The sequence below is a fragment of the Sander lucioperca genome, chromosome 12, assembly GCF_008315115.2.
Source record: "Sander lucioperca isolate FBNREF2018 chromosome 12, SLUC_FBN_1.2, whole genome shotgun sequence".
Lineage (NCBI taxonomy): Eukaryota > Metazoa > Chordata > Actinopteri > Perciformes > Percidae > Sander > Sander lucioperca.
Window position 1 is genome coordinate 24,052,149 of NC_050184.1, and position 22,929 is coordinate 24,075,077.

The 22,929-nt window shown below is 41.1% G+C and overlaps 2 protein-coding genes across 3 annotated transcripts; one reads left to right on the top strand and one right to left on the bottom strand.

Annotated features, from left to right (window-relative positions):
* Nucleotides 1-882: 882 nt before the first annotated feature.
* Nucleotides 883-15,133, top strand: LOC116062068 (CD9 antigen-like). Of its 2 annotated transcripts, XM_031316561.2 has the most exons (8): nucleotides 883-1,103; nucleotides 8,823-8,925; nucleotides 11,709-11,806; nucleotides 11,923-11,997; nucleotides 12,086-12,169; nucleotides 12,263-12,319; nucleotides 12,459-12,542; nucleotides 12,633-15,133. In XM_031316561.2, exons 1-8 carry the CDS (start codon nucleotides 1,035-1,037, stop codon nucleotides 12,696-12,698), a joined length of 636 nt encoding a protein of 211 aa, XP_031172421.1. In that variant the 5' UTR covers nucleotides 883-1,034; the 3' UTR covers nucleotides 12,699-15,133. The 2 variants fall into 2 exon arrangements, with proteins under 2 accessions (XP_031172421.1, XP_031172422.1); XM_031316562.2 differs by lacking the exon at nucleotides 11,923-11,997.
* Nucleotides 15,134-16,338: 1,205 nt separating this feature from the next.
* Nucleotides 16,339-22,855, bottom strand: slc25a55b (solute carrier family 25 member 55b). Its single transcript, XM_031316560.2, has 10 exons — nucleotides 22,709-22,855; nucleotides 21,275-21,385; nucleotides 20,652-20,777; nucleotides 20,131-20,186; nucleotides 19,578-19,668; nucleotides 19,373-19,491; nucleotides 19,067-19,262; nucleotides 18,830-18,987; nucleotides 18,652-18,727; nucleotides 16,339-18,551 (listed from the first exon to the last, which is right to left on the bottom strand). Exons 2-10 carry the CDS (start codon nucleotides 21,295-21,297, stop codon nucleotides 18,392-18,394), a joined length of 1,005 nt encoding a protein of 334 aa, XP_031172420.1. The 5' UTR covers nucleotides 21,298-21,385; nucleotides 22,709-22,855; the 3' UTR covers nucleotides 16,339-18,391.
* Nucleotides 22,856-22,929: the final 74 nt, after the last annotated feature.

Genomic DNA, 22,929 nt, shown 5'->3' on the forward strand with positions numbered 1-22,929 from the left:
CCTAATATGTCATAATCTCATCATAGACATGCTAAAATCAGCCCACTATATATTGCAGTAAAAATATGAGATGTTATATCTGAATACGATTTATATCCTAGCTAAACTGTTTCTTACAAAAGACAAAAGAAGAGTTGAAGGAGCTAGCTCTTTCACACGTCAGTGTGAAAGAGCTAGGCTTGGTCACTTCCACTTGAACTACATCTTTTGCCATATCTATTTTGAAGGTGTGTAAGAATAGTGGGTGGCTGTGCTTCTGAAATAAAATCTGAAGGGAATATGTATATATATATATATATATATATATATATAATTGCCATATGCATAGCATGAAAAGAAATTTTGGTTTGTAATAACACTAATAATAAATCAGCCCTGAAAGTGAATTTATGAAAAGTATTTTATTTATAACACTAGCAGACAAGAAAACAACACAAAACTCTCTAAATAGTGGGTTATCGCACACATTTGTTATTAGAAAACACGTGGCCTATCGCAGTGATAGTTTATGTGTTTCCGATTATTGTTTTCTTATTGTGATGCTTATTTTTTTTAGGCCAGATTTGACGGGGCAATGAGGTTACACACGTGGAGTCACATATAAAAAGGACCTGCTGAACACGACAAATTGAATATAAGTTTTTCCTTTGTTACAGGAAACCCCTTTGCGAAACATTTGTCAAGTAGCCTATCCATCGTGTAGTCTCGGTCCTCCCTTTAGCCCCCCTTTGCATTGTTAAAAGGGGCGGTCTGGAAAGAGTCTAAGCGGATCCTGCGGTGTGTGTGTGTGTGTGTGTGTGTGTGTGTGTGTGTGTGTGTGTGTGTGTGTGTGTGTGTGTGTGTGTGTGTGAGAGAGAGAGAGAGAGAGAGAGAGAGAGAGAGAGAGAGAGAGAGAGAGAGAGAGAGAGAGAGAGGCTCCCGTGACGGCGCTTCTTGGTGTTGTGACCTGGTTGGACCGTTATTGTCACAGTGCGCGGAGCCAATACGACCGTCAGAGCATTTTTCGGGGATAAAGGCAAAACACATCTAGCGAAATGTCGAAGGTGGAAGGAGGAATGAAATGTGTTAAATACCTTTTGTTCGTCTTCAACTTTATATTCTGGGTAAGTGCATGTTCGACATGTTAGTGCATGTGTGTGGCGATGGGATGCAAGTTGTGCGTAAATGAACACGGAGCAAGTGCAGCAGTGTATATACTCAATCTGCACAGCTGACTTTCACACCCACGTGTTATTCTAGTTACGATGCTCGAGGTTGTTGTAGGCATTCATCCTCTAGTATGCTTTAGGCCTATTTTGCCGTCCGGCGTGGGTTTACCCTGCGTGGCGCGGAAAGGGTGACAGCCAGAGGCTTTTAGTTTTAGCTCACCGGGCTCAAATCAGATTTTCCACAGAGGAAAAACCCGCTCCCCATTTCCCGGGGAAGCGTGTTTTTGAAAGGAAGACTGAATGAAAAGACAGGGAGAGGGAGAGGGAGAGATCGAGAGACAGCATGGAAAACAAACTCAGCAGTTGGCTCCCTGCACCACATAGCTCCATTAACAAACAGTGGAGAGCTGATTAATAAAATGAAGTTACAACCAAGATCCCCTAACTGGTTCCTATTGAAATTTTTAAAAACTGGACACTCAGAAGGAGGCACAAGAGAGTCACTTTACTCATGACAAACTGTCAGGTGGATGTGAAAGGTGTGTGTGTGTGTGTGTGTGTGTGTGTGTGTGTGTGTGTGTGTGTGTGTGTGTGCGTGTGTGTGTGTGTGTGTGTGTGTGTGTGTGTGTGTGTGTGTGTGTGTGTGTGTGTGTGTGCTGCACACATGCTTTCCACATGTACCTTCATAAACCCTGACATCCTTGTTAAAGTCTATTCATAGTGCATACTATAAATTAACACACTAATTTCAAGTCTACAAGAAGATGGTGGCTTACCTTTGTGTGTGTGTGTGTGTGTGTGTGTGTGTGTGTGTGTGTGTGTGTGTGTAAAGGCGCACTTTGCCATATGTGTTCCACTGTTTTCACTCCTCAGAAGGGACGCTCCTTTGTGTGTGTGTGTGTGTGTGTGTGTGTGTGTGTGTGTGTGTGTGTGTGTGTGTGTGTGTGTGTGTGTGTGTGTGTGTGTGTGTGAGAGTGTGACAGAGAGAGAGACATTTTCCAACAAGCATCTGTGGAGTGGATCAGGCGCTGAGTGCAGCGTGAATGGATCCATTGTGACAGCAGGACAATAGCATAACTTCAGTCTGCTGCTCCTGCCTGGCTAAGCAGCAGAGCCCTAACGCTGTGGCCCCACCGGTCCCACCATTAAGTTATTCTATCTCCACTTAACCCATATCCAGGATGGGTGTGGCTGTTGCTGAAATCTGAGCATGGACACGTGTGTAGAGACAGAGTGGTGAAGATGAGAGAGATGCCAGACAGGTAGAGAAAGACAATGTGTGACTGCCTGACAGTCATGTTCAAGAAAAACAGATAAAGGAAGACAGCAAATGTGACAGGAGAGAAAAGGGTCATTGGGAGATTGAGAGGGATATTCAAGTGCGTGTGCAAAAGAGGGACAGCTGACCGAGATAAATATAGAAAATCAGATCAGTATGAGGATAGCGGGATATTCTGTGGATGTGTGCTGTCTGTCTGTGTGTGTGTGTGTGTGTGTGTGTGTGTGTGTGTTACATGTCACTCGACAGGACCACAGACAACACCTATATGGATGCTCCTCCAATTTACAAGTTCTGCACGTTCCCTACACTCTTTTAGCTAAGAAAGAACTGTGATCACCCTCCGTTCATAATCCCAGCGTCCCAATCTCTCCCTGGGCTGCGGCCCCCCTCGGTTGATGGTGGAGTGAGAGATGATGAGAAGAGTGTGTGGAGGAGGGGCAGATTTGTGGTTCCCTCAAATCCCCCCCATGAGCCCTGAGTGAACAGTAGAGCAGAGACAGGCAGACAGCTCTTCTAATGGACACTGAACTGTTGTCAACAGATGGGAGCTGTGATATATACTGACACTCACACACTTTAAACACAAAAATGAAGTTGTTTTTACCTGAATGGTGAAGAGTGTCATACAACCATCCTTATTTGACACACCTAAAAAATGGTCATCAATTAATACTACATACAAAGTGGGTCTGTGTTTATAAAACTCTCTGACTCCATGTCACAGCATCATGATATCATTAATCATTAATTTAATGCAGGCCAAGCTCTTATGTTACACTGATAGCTGCAATACAACAGCTTGCAACAGAACATCAATACCTTGCTGGCTTGTGTTTGTCTGCTAGTTCACTGACTGCCCTATTTAGTCAAACATTAAGCCTGTGAGGTAAACAGTGTGTAAACGTTGCAGCACGAAGCGTCTGATATGACACACTTTGGTAATGACTCCATATTGGCTTAATCATTCATTTGGTTAGTTAATGAAAAACAATTAGTTTAATAGTTACATGTGTTACAGAAATGAAATGTCTTCAAAACTCTTGAAAAGGCCACACCAGTGTTTCTGTTAGTTTTCTTTTCCATTGCTTGAGTTGTTATTTCAGACTCTTCAATTATGTCTTATGGCCAAAAACAACATAAAAATACAATATCTAAAGCGTGCATTAAGTTCTGTTAAGTCCTGGGTCCCATGTTTTGTTTTTTTTTTGTAGGCTGTATCAGCGATAAGTCGTTAGCTTCTTTTACGCAGAGATTTCGCTATACTACCATAAAGAAGATCCACCGTTATGCAGGCATTGTTTTTTACGCTGAACCAAACAACATCAGCATAATTGTCTGTGTTGAGGAGGTTGATGTGTGCCACAACACTCCCCCACCCTCACCCTGTGGCAGAGTACAATAGAATTTACTCCACCCATAATTATCTCCCTCCTATTTACACTTTCCTTCTGCCCATCATTTTGAATGTGTGCTTGCATTTGTTTTTCCAAACATATGCCAGACAGAAGCCTTAACGAGCTTAAATCACTCACCAATTACTGCTGGGATTGAAGAAGTAGTTCACAGATGTGTTATTGTTGTATTTCATAAAAAATAAAGGTCTAGCCTAGAAAGTGTATATTGCCACAGACTGTCTCTGACCAAGACCACAGCCCTGTCAGCTCAGCCCCTGTTTTCATGGAAATTCCCCTCACAAAACACTTTTTACTGCACTGTTAAAAAGTAGGCCTTGTTACTGTAAAAGAGCCTCAACAAAGCTCAGACAGAGAGATTTCCATCCCTGCCTACAAATATCCAGACATATGAACTATTCTTAGAGGTGTTAGGACTAGGGGTGTCACGATACCAAAAATTCAGTAGTCGGTGCCAATACCAGCAAAATAACACGATTCTCGATGCCGATTTCGATACCACAGTAAAAAAAAAGTACTTTAACTTGAAACATGAACTTCTTTATTAAAATATTTTAAAAAATATCAAAATGTCATAACAAGACATAAAAAACATGTGCAATAGAGCATAGAACAACATAATAGGCTAAAGTGCAATTAATGGTCATAGTGCAACAACTAGTGTCCCCAGACACATTCCAGACTTCCAGGCCTATTTTCAAAAGGTACTGTGCAAAAACAACCGTGCAAAACAAAACAGTGTTTCTAACAGTTGCGTGACCAGAGACGCTACAAACCCCGGGTAAATATTGGAGATGTATTTGAAAGATGGAGACGCCCAAAAGGACACCAAGTTGGCTAATATCCTCCTGAACAGGTAGCTAAGCATTAGCTTCAGGCTAATTTATCACGGCTACAAGGGACGGGCATTTTATGTAATTTCAACATTTGTGTACTCACATTGAATTATATAGCTAGAGTATCCGAGTTGGTTACTCGCAAAAACAATTGAGACACAGCCAGTAAAGTGATCCCGACTGGTCCTGGCTAACCGTGACTAACGCCACCATGCTAGCTGCTAGCTAACGTTACCGGAGGAGCAAGCAAGCGGCCACGGCTGTTTACAACGTGTAGCCTGTTCAGCGGCCGTAGCCAACAACGGTGAGTTATTTGAAGCCAAGAGAGGGGGGCTGTAAATCAGGAAGAGAGGACCGTGAGTTTGCAGTGAACATGCCGTTTTTTAGGTCAGGTAGAATCTATCTCCGTTGACTCCGTTCATAGTTTTTCGAAAGATATGTACCGGAAGTAGAAGGGCATAACTTCGGCCACTTTTTCGTGACCTCCTACTTCTGAATGTATCGACTGGAACACTCTGAAGCGTATACTGCCCCCATCAGTTCCGGAAGAGGCGCAGCACCGATGCTGCTAACACTGGCATCGTCGCTAACGGTGCCTACGGTGCTTCAAAAAAATGGGCATCGTCAGTGTTTTGTCATTTTAGAACCGGAAGGTGTCGCAAGTATCGGTTCTCGTGACATCCCTAGTTAGGACAAAAAGAGGACGTAGGGTAACTCAGCTATTCTCACTTCCATCTGTGTTTTAGAGACATATAGGCTATACAAGACCTAGGGGTGTGCAAAAAAATTGATTCACATTTGTATTGCGATTCAAGCTCTACCGATTCAAAATTGATTCATAGAATTTTTTATTTTTTATTTTTTTTATTTTTGTAATGGCGTGTATGCTATTGTCCTGAAATGAGTTTAGCTCGCCATTCCTGTAGATGGCGCTGCGTCGAATTCACACTGATGCCTGGGCACTCTTGTTATAATCAAAACAGAAGTAGAAAAGAAGAACGAGTGCAGCGGAAGTAGTTTAGTCGGCGCATACAATGGCAAACCTCACAGAAAGAATTATTCAACCTGCTCCATCCTCATTGAAGGCAAGAGTTTGGGCACATTTTATAACCTCGAGGGGGAGACGGAACTTGATAGGAATCATGCTATATGCAGGCTTTGCAAAGCGAAAGTTAAGTATTTGGGAAACACCACAAACTTGAGAACTCACATGGTACGCCATCACCCAGAGATTAGCATTAAAGACGTGGACGAACAACAACCTAAAGTACCTAACATGCCAGTCAACCAACTCTTTCAATGCTCTAAACTCCCATCAAACTCTGAACGAAAAGCTCTTTTTATTTAACAGTTTTATTTTATACTTGAATTAAATGTATCTGAAAGTTGGCCAAAGCTTGGCACTTTGCAGTTTTTAGTTGCAAAAGTTTTTATTTTTGTATGAAGACATATAAAGTAATATCATACTACATTTAATTTGTTGTGTTTCTTTTCTTTTAAATTGTATGTCTACCATCACATGGGAAAAGTAACTACATTTACATACTGTGAATAGTTTTTTTTAATTGAGAATTGTCTTTGAATCGAAAATCGATTTTGAATTGAATCGTGAGCCTAAAAATTGATATTGAATCATATTGTGACATTTTCTGAATCGTGCACCCCTACTATATACATAGGACACAGGTTGGAGTTTCATCTCTATCTTCTGTGTCTGCAGGCAAAGAAAAAGATGATGGGTCGTCTCACAACTTAATCTCTCTTTTCCTTTCCCTATTCCTTTTTATTCTCTCTTTCATTGTGTCTGTCTGTTTCCCTCCTATTGTGCGGCAAAACGTATAGTCACAGGGAGACAGTGGGTCTTTGTCCTTTGGGTGAGGTTGGGAGGGAGTGGGGCAAGATGAGGTGGGGTAGAGGATGGGGATACATGGAGATAAATCAAGGGGCGGGGTGGTAGATTTGAGAGACAGAGAGGCCGAGAGATGGGAGGGGGTTGTCTGGTGTCAGACAGGGTAATGATGGCAGACAAAGTGGTGGAGGGTAAAGCAGGGGGGTATGTAAGCAGTGAGGGGGTTAATGGGACCTTTGGGATAGTCATGAGTGCCAGAGTTGAGAATATACTTAGCACTACTGCCTGCAGTATTGGATGTAGCCCGCCCTGTTCTAAAATGAGACCTTTCAGTGTAGTGTCCATCTATGCATCTGGTTTTGAAAAGGCTTTTAAATGTAACCATAATAGTAATGAGGTTTGGCTGAGCTTTGAGCTCTTTTCGGCTGTGGAACAACCACCTGCTCCTCCTCCACCACTAACACGATCTAGCTTGGGATGACAGCAGCTCTTAGCTCTGTCTGTGTGCTCATCCACATGATTCAGTGGGCAGCGGTCCTCTCCTCACACCTCCAACAGCACCTTCGCACCATCAGGTGCTCCAACAAATACCAGGGTTAAATAGATCCAGAGCCCCTCTCTGCACTAATCCAGCCTGGTTCAGTAAATCTACATATCTGCAGCCTTCACTTCACTGTGCTTTATCACTTTGGACCTGCTAATCCTGAAACCCCAAGAGCTCAGCTGTCCCATCCATCACCATGCATGACACTAAATCCTCAGCTTCGGAGGAAGCCGGCTTCCCAACACCTGTCTTATTCCAATGCTTTACAACTGAACTACTGGCTTTACTTCAGACCAACACCATGAAATATAACCTGTGGACCTGGAGTAGAGGAGGAGAAGAGTATGGACAGTGAGGACGAGAAGATAAAGAATGAAAGAGAAATTGCAGAACCATAAAAAGGCAGAGTTGAGTCACAAAGTAAAATTTTTTGTGTTTGTTTTTGTCTGAACTTAGCAACAAGGTTTGTTTCTCTAAATAAAATCACTTAACAGAGCCTGAGGACTCAGAAACAACAGCGGTCTACCTAAATACTGAGATCTAGGACACAGAGACCATGTGACAAGCACTCCTTAATACTCTCCATTTAGACAAACTATTTTATTTTTCTGCACACGCCCACCCACACACGCACGCATGTACGCACGCACAATAACACACACACACATACACACACATATAGACACTGTTGTTTTGAAGCTCAGCTCAAAAGGTTTTTAGATTGAATAATCCTCAGGGGGCATGGGCTCAGTGATCATCATTAAAACCTCTCTGTATTGATCTGTCAGTGGAGCACCCACCACAGTCTCTGCCCCTGAGAGCATCTCAGATCTCAGGAAAACAAAGCATTTACTTCAATGTCTTCTGACCACTTAGAGAATTCAAGTTTTTTAAAGCAAGAGCATTACAAGGAGTGTGATTCTGTTCAATGTATGCTGATGGTGGTTTAGATGAAGGAAAATATGAGCAACATGTAACCACATTTCCAAACAAACAGGAGAGCCTGTTTAAGCTCAAGGTGCCACACTGCTGCCCACAGCCAAGCTGGTCATTTTCTTCCTACTGTGACGCCAGAAAGGGTGTTTCAAAGTTACATAAGTTAGCTCTGACCGATTCATTTAGAACACTTAAATGATCTACCCACGATGTAGACAGATATTCAGACCTATTGTTTTGACACAAAATATTACATATTAGCCTAAATAACTCTTATTGAGAGTATACTTCTGTTTCCTAAGTGCAAAGAGTGGAGGGCCGAAGTGGAAACTCCACAGCACTATTTTCTGTATTTATGTGGAAAATCACATTTAGGGAGAGCAAAAGAACAAGCCTTCTTGAAGGCCTGAAAATCATACCTCCACTGTTGTGCTTTAGATGAAAAGAGCCTTGTGTTTGTGATGAATGCTGAAACCAATTTACAGCAATGACGTCAGATCAAAAGCCTGGATATAAATGATAAGACATGCTTCATTATGAAACAACAGAAAATAGATGTTCTACTTACATAGTAACTGACTGTAAAAAGGGTGGTCTGCAACCATGTGCCATTTTAATTGATATTACTACATCTAAAGTGGGTATTTATTTGGGTTTGGTTACAATTAAAGTCTGCATGAGTCTCGACAGCGCAAGACATTGTACCCCTTGTTTTACAGAGGTCCTGTATTTGTTAATGATTCATATGCATTTTCTTCTGAAATAAGTACGTAGCAAAAGCTTATTACAAGTCTTTCTTTCTTCTCTCTCTGTAGTTGATGGGATCCTTTGTTCTGGCAGTGGGACTGTGGCTGCGTTTTGACCCAGAAACTGTGTCTCTTCTCAATGGTGATAAGGCTCCAGACACTTTCTTCATTGGTGAGTACCAGAGCACACCTCACGTAATCTCTACAGTCAATGTATTGAACAATTCACAGCAGGCGTTATTCAAAGTTTGTTGAAGTGCTCCTGTTGTTGCAAGTAATTATATATTGCGTTTCCTTTAAACACTGCTTACGTTTGTGTCTTTTTTATGTTGCTCAGAAACCACTCTAAATGGATCAAGGAAAGTTCAGTTGTTACACTTTAAAGTATCAGCAAAGCGATATGAAATGGAAAATGAAAATGTATGATGCATTCTCCCTATTTTTGCAACATTTAAAATGTATCACATCATGACACCATTGTATCTTTTTTTTAATTAAACAACGAATTTTGCAAAATGTGACACTCCATAGTAGTCCATAGCTGATCCTGAGGGCAGGGAGAGAAAGAAAGTGGCATATATTGAAGATTGACATTTTATTATATTCTAATAATATAATACAATTTTAAAATATGCACATTAACACATTAGTACCACATACCTATCAAAATGTCATGGTTCTCTCATTTCTGGAGAGGGCTTTAAAACTGTTTATTTAAATGCAGTGCAACTCCCTTTGCCTATGAATAATTGTATGTCTCTATGTCAAAGGGGATACTCCTACCACAGGCTTCCATGCACATCACACACACACACACACACACACACACACACACACACACACACACACACACACTCACTCACTCCATAAGCTATAAAAGCCAACCACACACACACACAGAAATTGGGTGTAATGGAAAATGATTGAGTGCTTCTTCACAAGTCTTTTTGTGTGTGACTATGTATGTTTGTGATTGTCATAGCTTGATGGGAGTCCCAATACCAAGTTTGTCATACACAGTTAAATGTTTACATTTTTTTTATTATTAGGCGTGAGCTTGCTTCTTTTGAGTTGGGGATGAGTGTGAATAACAGGAAATGACTGTTGTACATAGAGCGTAAATCATGAGGGAAACCACAGGGCTGCTAACCACTTTTCAATCAGTCACCCTGGCCAAATGGAAAGAGAGATGAAATAGGAGGAGGAGTAGGAGGAGGAGGAGGAGGAGAAGCAGGAGACACTGAGTGTTGGGACAGTTAAAAAGGCATATGGAAGAGGGCAATCATAGAAACAGATGGGGATCCATGGCAAAGATTTGAAGGAAAACAAGATGGGACGTCAAATGAAATGACTGGGCAAGAGGAAGAGAGAGAGGTATTTAGCTATCTACCCCCTCTCTCTGATCATAGAAATCAGTGTAAAACTTATACTAATGTCAGTTATTTTAACAGTTTGAAAGATTAAACCATTCTCTTCTCTGAAGCCAGTTTACTGTTGCATAGTTTTATTTTTATGTTTATACAAAAGCCTACAATACTGTAAAGGTATTTCATTACCTCATCTGTGTGAGTGTGTGTGTGTGTGTGTGTGTGTGTGTGTGTGTGTGTGTGTGTGTGTGTGCGCGCGCGTGTGCGTGCGTGTGTGCGTGTGTGTGTTCTACGACTCAGATGTCCATGTGGTTTGACTGAGGATGGGTGGCTGTTGTCAGGTCCTCTGAGAGTATAGTGCTACACATGGCTTTGACAGTGAGAGCTCTGTCCCCACAGACACAGCTGAGAGCGCTCAACAGTTGCTACGCCATGTTCCCGTGGCGTCAAGCCCACACAAAAGTTCCCTTTTTTGTATGGCGTATTATAAGAAAATGACAAACAAATTTAGACTAAGAGCTAAAGAGAAAACCAATGCGTCACCAAGTATGTGAATGCAGCAGCATCACTAGTCACCAGCTGTGAGAAGTTAAAAGCTGATCAACATGCTAACTGATCCTAAGGCAATAACTAATCTCTCCTTCCTAACAACAGAAGAAATGAAGCACCCAACCAAATTATTGTATCACATCAGGTCTTTTTGTTGACACATCAGGATCCTATGGACTATCTTCCTCTCTTGTCCCCACCTGAGCCTGCATTACCTGACACGTCCTCTCTCACCCCATCCTCTGCAGAGTTGTCGCCTGGCAACAGACCCCACCTGTATCATTGGTGGAACCTATCTGTTGTTGAATTCCTCCCTGCAGACCTACCCATGATGTAGGCCTACATCTACCTTTCCTAATGAGAGGGTTATTGGGAGATCAGGGCATCTAAGGAAGTCCCACTTAGAGCTCCCCCGACATCAGGCTCTTGGCAACAAGGCAATTTACAAGGCATCTCATATGAGGGGACAATTAAAAGGCACAATAAGTGGGTTCACTCCTAAAAAAGAATCTAAGCACTGAGCATATAAATAATACAGTCTGAAATGTAAATACCACTGTAGGAGCTCCTCTGCTTGTGTTTCAACTTACATTTCTAGCTATATGCTGCCCCCTGCTGGTGCTTCTGTAAATTCCAAATGCCAGATGAACTGGCTTGGAAAAGCTGAGTATTTTAACAGAGATGAAGTGGGGAATCAAACCACTTTTATAGGTGTTTTAAGCTGGTATGTCTTAATGATCTTAATGATTAGAATGCATCAAATTAAAAGGTATTCTGATCAGGGTTCAGAATTAGCACCATCTACCAGCCAAATGCTGGTAAAATATGCAAGTGGCTGGTAAATGTGCTTCACTCACTGGCCAAAAAAAGCAATGGTAATCTATAGAGGGGCTGGTAAAATGTGAACATTCACTAGCCATTTGGCTGGTGGACCAAAAAGTTAATTTTGAACTCTGATTCTGATGGATGTTTGCCTCATGATTAACGGTCTTATTTACCTTGCATTTGTGTTTACCATGTTTTTTCCCTGTTCCTCCAGGTGTGTATATCCTGATAGGTGCTGGCAGTCTGGTGATGCTGGTTGGTTTCTTTGGCTGCTGTGGAGCTGTTCGGGAATCTCAATGCCTGCTGGGTTCCGTAAGTACAAATACATACAAACTACAAGAGCAAAGACTAAACTGAAATGCCTTTGTTTCAGTTGGATACATCTATTTACCTATTTCTCTTGATTGTTTCGGTGGATTATTTTTTAGTTCTTTGCCTGTCTGTTGATCATCTTTGGTGCGGAGGTGGCAGCAGGGGTGTTTGGATTCTTAAACAAAGACAAGGTACATTTAAAATTTTACCGATTAAGTAGTGCAGTGACTTTGATGAATCGTAATGGAACGCGTCATTCACTTGTCCCCTCTCATACAGATTATCAAAGACGTTCAGAACTTCTACACAACAAGCTACAATGAAAACAATAACGGCACATTGATCATCTCATACCAGAAAGTAGTAAGTAAAAAATAAAATATTTAGGGTAACACTGCAGAGAAAAAAGGAATATTAACTTATACATACTCCAATCTTACCATGTTTTTCTTTCAGCTGAACTGTTGTGGAACCACAGATAGCCCCTGCCCTGATCCTGCAACAGATATTAAGGTAAGATCTGTCACCAGTCCCAGACTCAGGGCGGAAATTAAATTCTGCCCCTTTGTTGTCTAATTAATGAGTCATGGTGACATACAAACCATCCTGCTTCACTAGACCCTGCTTGACTCATTTTGTCTTTGGTCTGCAGGACTGTGAGGCAGGCATCAAGGAGTTCTTCAACAGTAAACTCTACATCATTGGATACGTGGGCATTGGCATTGCTGGAGTCATGGTGAGTCAGGATCTGAGAAGAAACACACACGAATACGCACACATTATGAGTGCAAATTACTTTATTAAAAATCTGTTTTCCTCTCAACAGGTCATTGGGATGATCTTCAGTATGGTGCTCTGTTGTGCCATTCGCAACAGCAGAGAGGTCATCTAAGCTGGATACTTGAACTCTGCCCCTCCTGTACCCAGCCCTGAAAGACTGTACAGCCTTCAGATCAAAAGCCAACCTTTGTCCATTCAGGGACCCGGGAAATAGATCATGTTAAAAAAGAAAATCCTTTCCACTATGGTGCTCAAACCAGCTCTTTTGGCCTGATCTTCCACTATTTTCTCTGAAATGTTATTTATTTATTTGCAGTCATGAGCAAAATAGCATGCTCTACTTTTATAACTATCCACACAGTGGGAACAGTATAATGTCTGATGTTGACCTGACAATCTGTCAAATAGTTTTTTCCTCATGGCCATTTGGCTGCCATTATAAATTTTAACCGACATACTGTAGCAGCAGTGTTAATGCTTTTTCACACAGCATTGACACTGACCTGACCGTGGGAAAACTTTGGCCCTGAGAGAGCAATCTGAGGGGAAAGCAGCTGAGTTTGCTTATCTGTGCACACAAATTAACACACACGTGAACGCGCACAGACACACAAGCACAGCAATGTTGTGTTACGTGAGACCACAGCCTTAAAAAAGGTTGTCAGGAATCTCGTAGGGAATACTGATTGGTGGAATCAGAGTGGGGTTTCAAGAGAGAGGGAATGGCCAGTGAACGTTTCGGGAATGCATCCCCAGTGCTTTTACTCACACACATACCGTATACACACACACACACACACACACACACACACACACACTGTAAACTGTACAATGACAAAAATTTGCAGATACCTTAAAGGATTAGTTCAACATTTTGGGATATGTATTTTGGGATAACTTTCTCGCCGAGAGTTAGATTAGAAGATTGATAGCACTATCATGTCGGTAAATCTGAAGCTGCAGCCCACAGTTAGCTTAGCTTAGCACAAAGACTGGAAACAGGGGGAAACAGCTAGCCTGGCTCTGTCTTTATACTAAGCTAAACTAACAGCTGATGGCTGTAGCTTCATATTTACTTTACAGACATGAGAGTAGTATTGTTAAGCAACTATACCCACATTTTAGTCCATTTACTGTACAACAAATCATGCATACTTCATATTTTTCTTGCAATGCCAGTATGTGGTGTGTTACACAACTCAAGCAAGTTTCAAGAGTCTTCTATGAAACAGAAAAAAAACTTGCCTGGAGCAGCAGGAAAAGTAAATCCAAGAATCAAAGCACAATCCAGCTGAACTGAAAACCAAATTCCCTTTTATCACAAAGGAAAAGCTCCTTGTATATATTAATATATATGTATATATATATATATATATGATCTCTCTTACCTAAGAGAGTATCCTCGAGTCTTTGTTGACTGCGTGTCAAAAAGTCATGTGGACAGCTAAATATATGCTAGAATAGGCAGTGGAGCTGTGGAATTTGGTTATCCAAGCCAGGCCTTTGATCTTTTCCTATCTGCATCTTTTTTCCCCTCTGTGCCTTAAAAGTACACCACCCACAACAAAACAAAAAGTGAGAAATAACCCCTGTATTCCTCACATCTCATTAATCTCGGCAGATAAGAGGATTGGACAGACATGCCCATCTGGAATCACTTCCATTGATCCAGGTTCAATCAGGCCACTGTTGGGTTTATTACGGGATCTGGTATGTAAATATGTGTGAGTTTTCTTGTAGTTGTACATTATTTGTGGTCGATGTGATAGTTATTATTTAACATGCTGTGTGTAGACAGAGGCTTGCAGTAGTTGTACAGTGTTCATGTAGTCATGACAGTGCAATAGTCAAAGCAAATCAACGCAACTAAAACAGCTTCTTAATGTGCCTTTCTTTGATAACAAGCTATTTTTGAACAACGGGCTGTTTGAACGTAGCAAAAAAATCGTAGCAAAAGATGTACATATGTTTGTAGAGTTGGATTGCAATTAATTGTCACACACATTGGACTTGCCATTATTGTTTTGGTGTGTTTCAGTGTCAAACTTGACTGTCTTCAATGTCAATTGAGAGCCGAAGTGGTAAAAGTGACAATTTGTCTGCCAACTATTTTAAAAGTCTCTTGGTCATAAAAGAATACTCAAGCTATGTGGAACACGGGCCCTGGTCATTTTTTTATTTTTCAATTTATAGATTTCAGTTTAATGTGAGACAAGTGAGGAGACCACCAAGGCTTTCTTACCACTCCAGCAGACAGTGTTTACTCTGAGGAGTGATGAGACACAACAGTCACTTCACTGTCACTCTGTGGAGTTAAAACAGGATGAACTAGGAACAGTTCAGTGCAACTCAATCCACAAAAAGCTGTTGCTGTGTTACTCAGTTATATTTGTGCAAATCTGGAGATGAAACGTACCGTGCACGTAAAAAGACACACTGTGTACCCAGTCGAGCCTTTCATAGTTGATTGTGTTAATTTATTTGAATACCATTCCAGGCTTCTCAGGAAGTAGGTGTATGAAGTTTAATAAAGCTTTTAAAGTTTTACACTGTTTTCTGGGTCTTATTTCATCACAGAGGTTCACACTTTCTGATATCAGTGTATAGTTATTTACCGTTATAATGAAATCTAGTAATCTTTCACAGGAACTGACACAAGAACAGATTAGTAATTAAAATGATGCGTCTCTTTTAGGGCCCAATTAGCATGTTTACTGGGTCATTTGGATGACTGCTAATAAAAAAGATAAAACAGGTCTTTGAATATCAGTTTATGTTCCAGATTTGAGGGGGTTGTGTTTTACTCAGTAAAGCTGCCCATATAACTTCGTAAATATGCTTTTTTTTTTTTTTTTTTTTTTTTTAAAAAAGGTTCAAAGATGGGGTGCTATGCAAAAAACAAATCATGTCTTTGTCTAAAGCTTTTGACTTTTTTGAAGTATTTTTGCATCTATGTTTCTAATAGTTTTTTTTGATATTCAACAACTTGTTAAATCTCTCATCAAAGACATCTCTAAATCATGATATCAGCATCAGACACCACCATTCCACACACAGCCTTAGTCACATACTCCACTGGCTGCTTGGTTTCAGGCCCTGAAAATATACCAGCAAGTCCACACACTTCCAATCCTTTCCAGTAATGGGGAAAAAAAAAAAAAAAAAACTCCACATCTTGCCAAATGTAATTCATGCACCGTATTATTTTATCAGATCTTGCGTGAAAACGGTGTAGTGTTGGCATTAGAAAAAAAAAGGAATACAAGGAAGATTCCCTTTTTTCCCCCTTTTTAAGTAGAACCTCCCCCTCCCCTACACACAAACTTTTATTCATTTGTAAGGGAACACAAATGTAAAAATGAATCCCTTCAGCACACATCACAGTAAATATATATCTCTTCCCAGCTGATTGTATTCAATATCCCCTGTGATTAAATAGGCTTCCAGGTTTAGTCGCATGAGTTTCATCTTTCTGCACTTGAGCTTCAAGGACAGCTGAATATTTAGTTATGCGTGTGATGCAGCAGAGGCTCCAGGACTCCCCAGTATATAGTTACCCCACTGGTGCAGCATGAGCATTTTTCCTGCCAGTGTGCGTAGCAGAGCATGGCAACACATTTTAAGCTTGCATCAGAAAAGGTTTGATACTGTCTGCAGTCAACCTGCTATTATTTCCAACAGCCCTACCAGAGAATACATGACTGAATATACAATTCCTCAGGCTATACAGCACAAATAACACAAGTAAACACTGCATTTACAAATATTTATTCAGCATTTAAAAATGTATATCTGAAAAATAAATAATCTACTGAACTGGTTGAAACAGTACACATATTTACATAAAACTCTTGAAAGTACTTTGACCTGTGATATTTTCCAGAAATGGGTGAGTGTAGCCCAACATTACACTCTGTTCTGCTTCTAAATGCCTAACATGGTACATTTGTGTGGGCTCCTATATCTCTAACTGACAAGAAAACCTGACCAGTCACAACCACAGTCTAAGAGAAAGTGGCTATGTTTAGGTTATGTTGTAGCTTTTCCATAAGACTTGGTCCCAAAAGCACATCCCATTAATTAAGTATTGCCTATCATTAGACTAGCTTACCACCATCAAACAACATATCCTCCACAAAAATGCAGCTCTCCAAATTTAACTGCAGAAGGCCTTATTGTGTCACAGAGTTCAAGTTTGCATGTTAAATAAACAAGAGTTGTGTATGCTGCCACAGTGATTCAGTGTCCAGTAGAAAACCCAAATACCTCAACCACAATTGTTCTGGAAAAAACACACCAGAAAGTACCTATGTCAGCTAAGTCTTGTAAGCAATTATAACGCAGTGTAGATTAAGAGAATGGGCAAACAATAGCATAGGGAAATCACTCCTTGTAATGGAAATTAGTACAACACAGGATCACTGTATGGCATACTGGTGGACGGGAAGTCCAAATGTTTCGTTTGTTCGTTCATAGGCTATGACCCCTTAAACAATCCCTTTTCCAAACCAGGTTGTTCAGAGGACAACACCTGACAATTTTGTGAGAGAAGTTATTCATCAAATTATATCTGCTTAAAAACAAACAGTATATACATATACCGGGATCAACATCCATGGCCCAGTTTCACATGTAACCCTTTAAAAACAGGATTGAAGCTATTCCAGTAATGTTTCCATATTCTGCCATTGGTATTAGTTAGTAGAGCCTCCCTTGCACTGTAAGGTTTCTTTTGCAATAACATGTAACAGCCATACCTAGTAGTCTCCAAGGCAGTTAGAGGGGATATAAAGGTTAGGTTAAAAGAGCAATTGATATGGAGCATATTTAGGGATAAAGGCTAAATCTAAGGCCTAATCCACACTGGTATTTTTAAAAATGGGTTTTTCCTTTGTTCGTTTGCGTTGTGCAGTGTTGGATTATGTAGCAGTGATATACTGATGAAGTGCCATTATACAGCTAATGCGCACCATTGTCTTCTGCACACATGAGCCGCATGACAGTACACGTACACAGTGGCACAGCCACACCATGCATGTTGCACACACAACGGCAGCTGCAGCCCACGTGTTAGCGAGTGAGTGGTGGAGAAGATGTAGAAGCGCATTGTGTGTACAGTTTGTCGGTGAATAAATGCAAGAACTCACGCAAGCCAAGTTAACCAGCCCGTTTCCAGCACTATTTTGGCCACGTCTGCCATTGCAAGAAATGTTGCCTCATTTGTGACACCTCACAAAAAGATAACAGTGCACACGCTCACGTTAAAGCCAAAAACTCCGTTTTCCCTACATGACAACAGACAATCAGTGTTTCTAAAAGCGTTCAACCTGGCCATAGTTTCCCAAAAGCTCAGTTTACAGTGACCTAAAACACCGGTGTGGACTGTGTGTGGACGAAAGGCCAACACACTTGTTTACGCTACCTGTGTACATGTGGACTAGGCCTAAGAAAGCAGGGGGGAAAAGGTTTGGTTCCACAGAAGTATCCAAGTCTGACCTGAGTGAAACAGTGGCCAATGTTGGACTATCAAGTCCCACAGTGAGGAAGGCCATTCTGTTCTCGCAATAATCTTCACTGAAGCTCATCGACAGGAAGGTTTCAATTTAAGATTGAGTCATGCTAAAGGCATAACTTGAAACCATTTTGAAATAAAATGGCAGCTCTCTGGTCACTTTAGCATTTTACTCAGAAAGCCTCCAAAAATAAAGAAGTTACACAGTAATAGTGAGCTGGGTCAATGGCTATGCCCAGGGCATAGCTGCCTGTAATTTAATGAGGCAGCAGAAAGACTAGGAAACAACTTGTTTATGCAGAGTAAATGTTGTAGGGTGTGTACCCCAGCAGGAACTCTCCAACTCCTACAAAGTACACAACCTGTGCAATGCCAAAGAGTGGGGCAATAACAAGGGCCCGGCAACTGGCCCCCTTGAGGAACGCTCCAGGACCCTCCTTTCTCAGGATCTTTCTGCAATGGAAGAGAGAGCACAGGATTAGCATGTAGCCTGTGTCCTTCATGCGAACCCTGGTGAGGGTAAGGCATAATGTTTGATGACTGACTAATTTACCTGACACAGTCCACCACTCCATTGTAAGTTTCCTCATTAGCTCCTTTTTTCAGCGATTGTAGCCTTGTCTTGACCACTGCACAAGACATACAAAGCTTATCGTAGTTGAATTTATTAAAACTGTGAAACAACTTAAAATGTTCGGTGACCAGTTATCTGCATAGACTGAGTCACTTACCGTCACAAGGGCTGACAGTCACAGCAGCAATGGATCCAGCCAGGCAGCCAGACATGAAGGACCAATAAAAGGGCACAGATGGGTCTTCAGATGAACGCTGGCCGAGCTGGTGCAGATGTGCAAAAAGAGGGAAGTACACAACGGAGAATGGGATGTCCCTGAAAAGGCAACAAAACAAAGCATGTTAACCACATTAAGAGACCGTTGACTAAAGATGGAAAACCAGTTACATCTTACCTCATCAATGTGGCTCCGAGTCCCCTGTACAGTCCTGTGACTCCTTTGGTCCTCAGCAGCTCTCTGGTGATCTGTGTGGCTGACACTCGCATGACTTGAGGCGCAGGGTTGGTGTTGTAGGAACGGCTAAGAACTGCACTGGTACCCCCCATCTTCAGAGTTGTTACTACACTGGGCACCATCCTCTGCTGGGCCGCTGGCAGACAAGGAAACATTCTAACCGTTTTTCACCAGGCAGTTAACAAGAACATCCTAAAGCATTATTGGTGAGCTGGTAATCTATTCTGCTGAGTTCCTTTTAATTACCTAGCCTGCCAGCATCCTGCAACTGGATCTTGAGCATCTCCATGGGTGTGGTGATGATGACCTGGCACATTCCTGCACAGCATCCTGCCAACATCTCCTTGATCACTGTCAACTTGCCACTGAAGACACAAAGATGTGGTTAAAAAAAATAATCAAGAATTATATTGCAGTACAGGAGGCTGTCTTATTCAGTGCTAATACTTACCCATCTCTGCTCAACTGGTGGCGAAAGAAATCATTAGCAGCTAGTTTGATGGCCTTCTCTGGGGTTACCAGGGTGAGATTTACTGCAGCACCTGCAATAACAAGCATTGGCAAACGTAATTCTAATGAAACATTGTGAATACAGAAAGAGGTCTGTAAAAGAAATTAATTCCACATCACAGAAGTCAATCAATCAGATAAAGCAACAATGGTTTACGTGAGGCATAAAATGTCCATTGCTTCAGTGAAGTCTGTTGTGGTTATGTGGTCACTGTTTTACAAGATGAACCACTGATTCACTAATTTACATGTAATTTGATCCAAGCACCGAGGCATGGAGGATGAAAAAAAATAAATAAATAAATAAATCAAAGAAACTCGACATAAGAAAAACATCCTTCTTTGGGAGTCCGATTAAATTGGTTGGTTTAGGCCAAAGTATATCACAGATTTCAAAAACGTTGATATGAAATCCTTGATATTCTCTTCAAGGAGACTATTCAGGTACATCCTAAAAAAAGTCAGTATGGTATGGACAATATGGCTAGTCTTACCTCTGTACATGCCAAAGTAGCCTTCAGATTTAACTGTCTTTATTAGGCAATCCATCCTGAAGGAGGGAAAAAACAAAACAGAAATGGATTAGTTATGCAAATTATTAATAGAAAACACTTAATGTTTATGCATAATATAATTAAGTGAGTGTAATACAACACAATCAGGGCTTGGAAATGAAAATGTGTCATGGGAAGAGCCTTTATACAAGGAGATGGTTGGTATATATGATGTTGATTATCAATGTATTCACAAAAAGGGCTTACTAAATAAATACTGAGAATCTGGACAGTTTTGGGTCCATCAGCCTTTGCTGAGCTCTGTTTGTCAAGCTTAATGTGAAATCTAAACAGGGCAACACCTTCCTGTAAAGGTATCACTGAAAGGTGATGCTGAATAGACTGGCAAAAAACCTGCATGGTAAGAAAGGGCTATTAACAGTATGCATGTGCATTTCAATAAGTTTACAATTTCAAAATCAAGAGAAAGGGTTGTTTTTTTTGGTGGGTTTGACTCTTACATGTTCTTGTAGAGTTGCTGCCCGCTGCGCTGGTTCTGCAAGCGGGTCTTGGCCAGGTCAATTGGGAACACACAGGTAACCCCGACCATGCCTGCAATCCCTCCATTAATCAGTTTGGCTGGGAGGCTGTTGAAGACAAGTTGAAACAGACATGAGCATAACAATCGTTCCCTTTCTCACAAAATTTCAACGAGTGGAGCAAAGGTGTGTCACTGTCAAGTAAGGTTGCATAATCTACTAAAACTGAAGCAGTACAATGATTGGTTGGGTAAAGCACACGCTTAAGGACATTATCTCCACAGGAAAGTCATTCATTAAGTGTTTTAAGTGTGTGTATACTGCATGTGAGGCATTAGCATTGCAACAGAACTGGGTATAGAGTGACTGCCTCTGGGAATCTGCTCATCCAAAAATAACTTGTCGACAGAGTAAATCAAACAACATACACACATGTGCAGGAAACATTACCCATCCTACGATTTCAATTATGGCAAACTAGAACTGTTTACTATATTAAATTAATTGAATTAAATAACCAAAACATGCTTTATTCCTATTTTGCTCTACATGCTGTATCATGCTTGATGGTTCCTGTATCCTGATTGGACAGAGCCGGTTCATACCTAATCTTCTGTTGCTGGGCCATGGTTCTTGGTTGTTTTGAGTGCAAAAGTTGGTCAGCACAAAAGGAGGAGGCCGCAGAGGGAGAGCAGGCCGGGAGTCCCTGAGAGACACTGAGCAAGGCAGGAGTGGAAAGAAGCTCAGGGTTATATATATAGAGAGACGCAAGTCCAGCCCTCTAGATCCAGGGATAAATTCAACATTACTCTCCACCCACTGCACCGCCAGCCAAGAAATAGGCCAGGGTCAGTTGTCATCACCAGACCGAAATCAAACCACCACAAGCCAAGTAGTTTTTAAGGATACACCTGCCTAATGTGTGAGGGAATAAGTTCCAGTTGCAAGAGGACCTGTCCAAAAGCCTCACGATCACAAAACTCTAATTCATAATTTACCTACCATCTAATAACATTTGTAGCAGTCAAATGGTTTGGATTAAGAGAGTCGGATAAGTTAGATGACATGACAATGGCTGTGCAAGCTGTGCAAAAGGTGCCAACATACAATGTCTGCTTAATTTCATACACATTCATAATTAAAAACTAGACTAGAAATAGAAATGTAGAATAGGAAGCATTTGTCATTTGACGGAATACAATTAAATTTAGAGCACTACTCCTAAAATAAAAGACAGGAAAAATATTACTGAGACAAAAACAACTCAAGCAAACCAACATCCACAGCTAACAACAGAAGACAAATCCAATGTAAGTTTGCACTAGAATACAAGTTTGTATTGCACCAGAATAAATTAAACACTTCACTGGTATGGATGTAATTATTGCACTGAATAAAAGTATTGCCTACATAAAAGTATAGATAAAAAGGTAAACATTTCGCTTTAATGAATGCGAGAATTGTACAATAAAATAAAGTAAAGCCCTTCAAGAAGAAACTCGAATGCTCCAAACCTGAAGTGAGAATGTCGCTACCTAAATTTCACCCTTTTGCTTACTGAAACTGCCTAAATGGGTGTCAGGTTAAGCTCGAAAGCGCCCCAAGTGGTCCTTTTTTTGTTTGTTTGTTTGTTTTGTTTTTTTGGGGGGGGGTTGTTGTCGAAAGACTAGAAGACGTATGCTATGACCATATATTGAGTGCTACCATCAATTTCGCATTCCAATTGAAAATTGGTGGACCTAAAAAGGTAACACCCATATGGTAACAGCTAGGAGCCCAAAGGCTTTTGGCAAAGCCTAGCTGGAACTTCTATTCAGGATACAGGATTCCACGGAACACAGAATATGTTCCGACATTTTACACGGATAGGTCTACACTAAACCAAAAGTTGCGCACTTTGCACACCTGCCCTTCTACTTTAATAGGCCAACGTTACTTCTGGGGCCTACTGATTAGGATAACTAGAAAGCTTAAATATGTCAATGTACTCGAATGAAACATGATAACGTTATGTCTCGGTAAGAACATGCATGACTCACCTTAAAATGGAAGATTAGGTGCTGCTTTAGAAGTTCTTCTGTATTTCCCTCCGCACCGCTGCAGGGCTGAATGAATGGAAAAAGCAAGGAAGCGCATGAAGCAGCCAGGATAGTTTCAGACCTGACGTCTTGGCCAATGAAAAGAGTGTAGTATTTGTAAAGTGGGATGGGCCAACTCGTCTCAGGAACCTTCATACCACAGTTGATCATGATGCAACTTT

Excerpts from the sequence above, each read along its gene's own strand:
- slc25a55b (XM_031316560.2), bottom strand. The coding sequence starts at position 21,297 with ATGGCCCAGCAACAGAAGATTAG. Across the intron at positions 20,187-20,651 it reads CAGCAACTCTACAAGAACAT|GATGGATTGCCTAATAAAGA; the intron begins GTAAGAGTCAAA and ends TCCCTCCTTCAG. Across the intron at positions 19,669-20,130 it reads CTACTTTGGCATGTACAGAG|GTGCTGCAGTAAATCTCACC; the intron begins GTAAGACTAGCC and ends TTGTTATTGCAG.
- LOC116062068 (XM_031316561.2), top strand. The coding sequence starts at position 1,035 with ATGTCGAAGGTGGAAGGAGGAATGAAATGTGTTAAATACCTTTTGTTC. Across the intron at positions 11,807-11,922 it reads CTCAATGCCTGCTGGGTTCC|TTCTTTGCCTGTCTGTTGAT; the intron begins GTAAGTACAAAT and ends ATTATTTTTTAG. Across the intron at positions 12,320-12,458 it reads ATCCTGCAACAGATATTAAG|GACTGTGAGGCAGGCATCAA; the intron begins GTAAGATCTGTC and ends TTTGGTCTGCAG.